This window comes from Gavialis gangeticus, unplaced genomic scaffold (genome assembly GCF_001723915.1).
Source record: "Gavialis gangeticus isolate Ggan-Ray unplaced genomic scaffold, GavGan_comp1, whole genome shotgun sequence".
Lineage (NCBI taxonomy): Eukaryota > Metazoa > Chordata > Crocodylia > Gavialidae > Gavialis > Gavialis gangeticus.
Genome location: NW_017728996.1, coordinates 53,262,301 through 53,264,032, shown reverse-complemented (window position 1 = coordinate 53,264,032; position 1,732 = coordinate 53,262,301). Strand labels below are relative to the sequence as shown.

The following is a 1,732-nucleotide window of genomic DNA, read 5'->3' as shown; positions in this document are numbered from 1 at the left end:
CCCCCCCCCCCCCCCCGGTCCCCTCCTCTTTTTGAAACATTAGAAAGATGTGGATGCAGCCATACCATAAAATGTGATGCTGTCAGGGGCATAGAGTTAAATGCAAGTTTTATATCTTTGACAAGTCTCACTTATTCCATTAAGTAGTTTTACGTTTTCTCCATAAGGCTTTTGGAATAAATATTCCCCTGAAGTGCTAAGCCCAACCATTGCTTGTACTAGTTCATGAGAGCCATTGTTTCTAGCATCCTATTTAACAAGTAAGGAGGAAATCATAAGTGTAACAAAGTAAATATACTTTTAAGTTTGTATCATCTGGAGGCAGTAAGGCTAAGAGAACTTTCACTAATGTGTTTTTAAATTTACCCCTTCTTTTTTTTAATAACAAAAGTGACAGGCTGTGAATAAGGCAAACTATTCATGTAAAAACAGTTGCTCATGGCAGCATGACAGGAGATCCAGGGCTTGTTGGCATGATGGGCTTTAGGTTGGAAATGTAAATGGCATAAATCCTTTTTCAGGATGTGATGGCAAAAAATTCGAGTTGGACAGTGGTTTAACAGTTGCCTATAATCGCTTGAAATTATTTTTGCTATTTCCAGTTGACAGCTGATACAAAGTGGTGATTTTCTTGTTAATGAGTGTTAAGGAATAGAAATCCCTTTCAAAGAAGTTGATGTGGTTTGAGGTAGCACATGGACCAAGAGAGGAAAATGGTGAAGTCAAGACAGTAAGGAAAGGCTTTGGAAAAGAAGAGGGTTGTCTCTGTAGTCTGGTTTAAAACTGGTTTTAGAAATTTAGTACCAAAAAAACCCTGGCTACTTGTTGCTGCTCTCTGTGGAGTTCTTCTGAGGGTCATGTTCTGATAACATCTTAAACTCTTTGTGATTTAATTCCTTTCAAGTATAATCTGGTGTTTAGCACAGGGGGCCGGGGGGTAAGAGTTATGGTCACTGTTCCTAGTTTTCCCATCCAAATATATTCCACTCTTCCACCCGCATCAGGTTACTCTTTGCCATGGTTTCCCTCTCTCAAATTGTATTCCACCTTATAATATTTGATGTTTACATCCTAGGATCTTGGGTTTTGCAAAGGGTTTTGTTCAGTATGGAGAGCAAATGCGACAGTAGCAAAGTGTAAAAGTTGGTGGTCTTTTTCTCAATAACTTTTGCCTCATGCTTTTGCAGATCTCTCGAATGGAATATGTGCATTCAAAGAACCTCATTTACCGAGATGTCAAGCCAGAAAACTTCCTTATTGGCCGGCAAGGCAATAAGAAAGAACATGTCATTCACATCATAGACTTTGGATTGGCGAAGGAGTACATTGATCCTGAAACCAAAAAACACATACCTTACAGGGAACACAAGAGCCTAACTGGAACCGCAAGATACATGTCCATCAATACACATCTTGGCAAAGGTCCGTTCAGTTTATGCTAACTTACTGTACTTCTTACTGTTTGTAGTAAGTGCACTGTATTCTCCAACAGCGTTACAGCCATAGGTTGACCTACATCATTCCAGTACCACTTAGATCATCTTGCAACCATTCAGTTTGTACATTTTGTGGCGTTGCTGTCTTTAGAGAGGAACTTTTTTTTTTTAGAAGCAAGATGGCTGGTATATTGGAACTAGAAACCCCGTTATGAGGGTCTTTTAAAACTGTAGGGGCAAAATGCTAAGGGATATTTGAAAGGGAACAATTCTGTGAAGGTAAGTTGAAGGACAAG

At 39.4% G+C, this 1,732-nt stretch overlaps 1 protein-coding gene across 5 annotated transcripts in view; it reads left to right on the top strand.

Moving 5' to 3' along the window:
* CSNK1G1 (casein kinase 1 gamma 1) overlaps positions 1-1,732 on the top strand; it is a 190,238-nt gene that overhangs the window by 124,734 nt on the left and 63,772 nt on the right. For all 5 annotated transcript variants that reach the window (XM_019504540.1, XM_019504539.1, XM_019504541.1 and 2 more), the window contains exon 6: positions 1,188-1,422. In XM_019504540.1, coding sequence (XP_019360085.1) covers positions 1,188-1,422 — 235 coding nt within the window. The remainder of the gene's footprint in view (positions 1-1,187; positions 1,423-1,732) is intronic.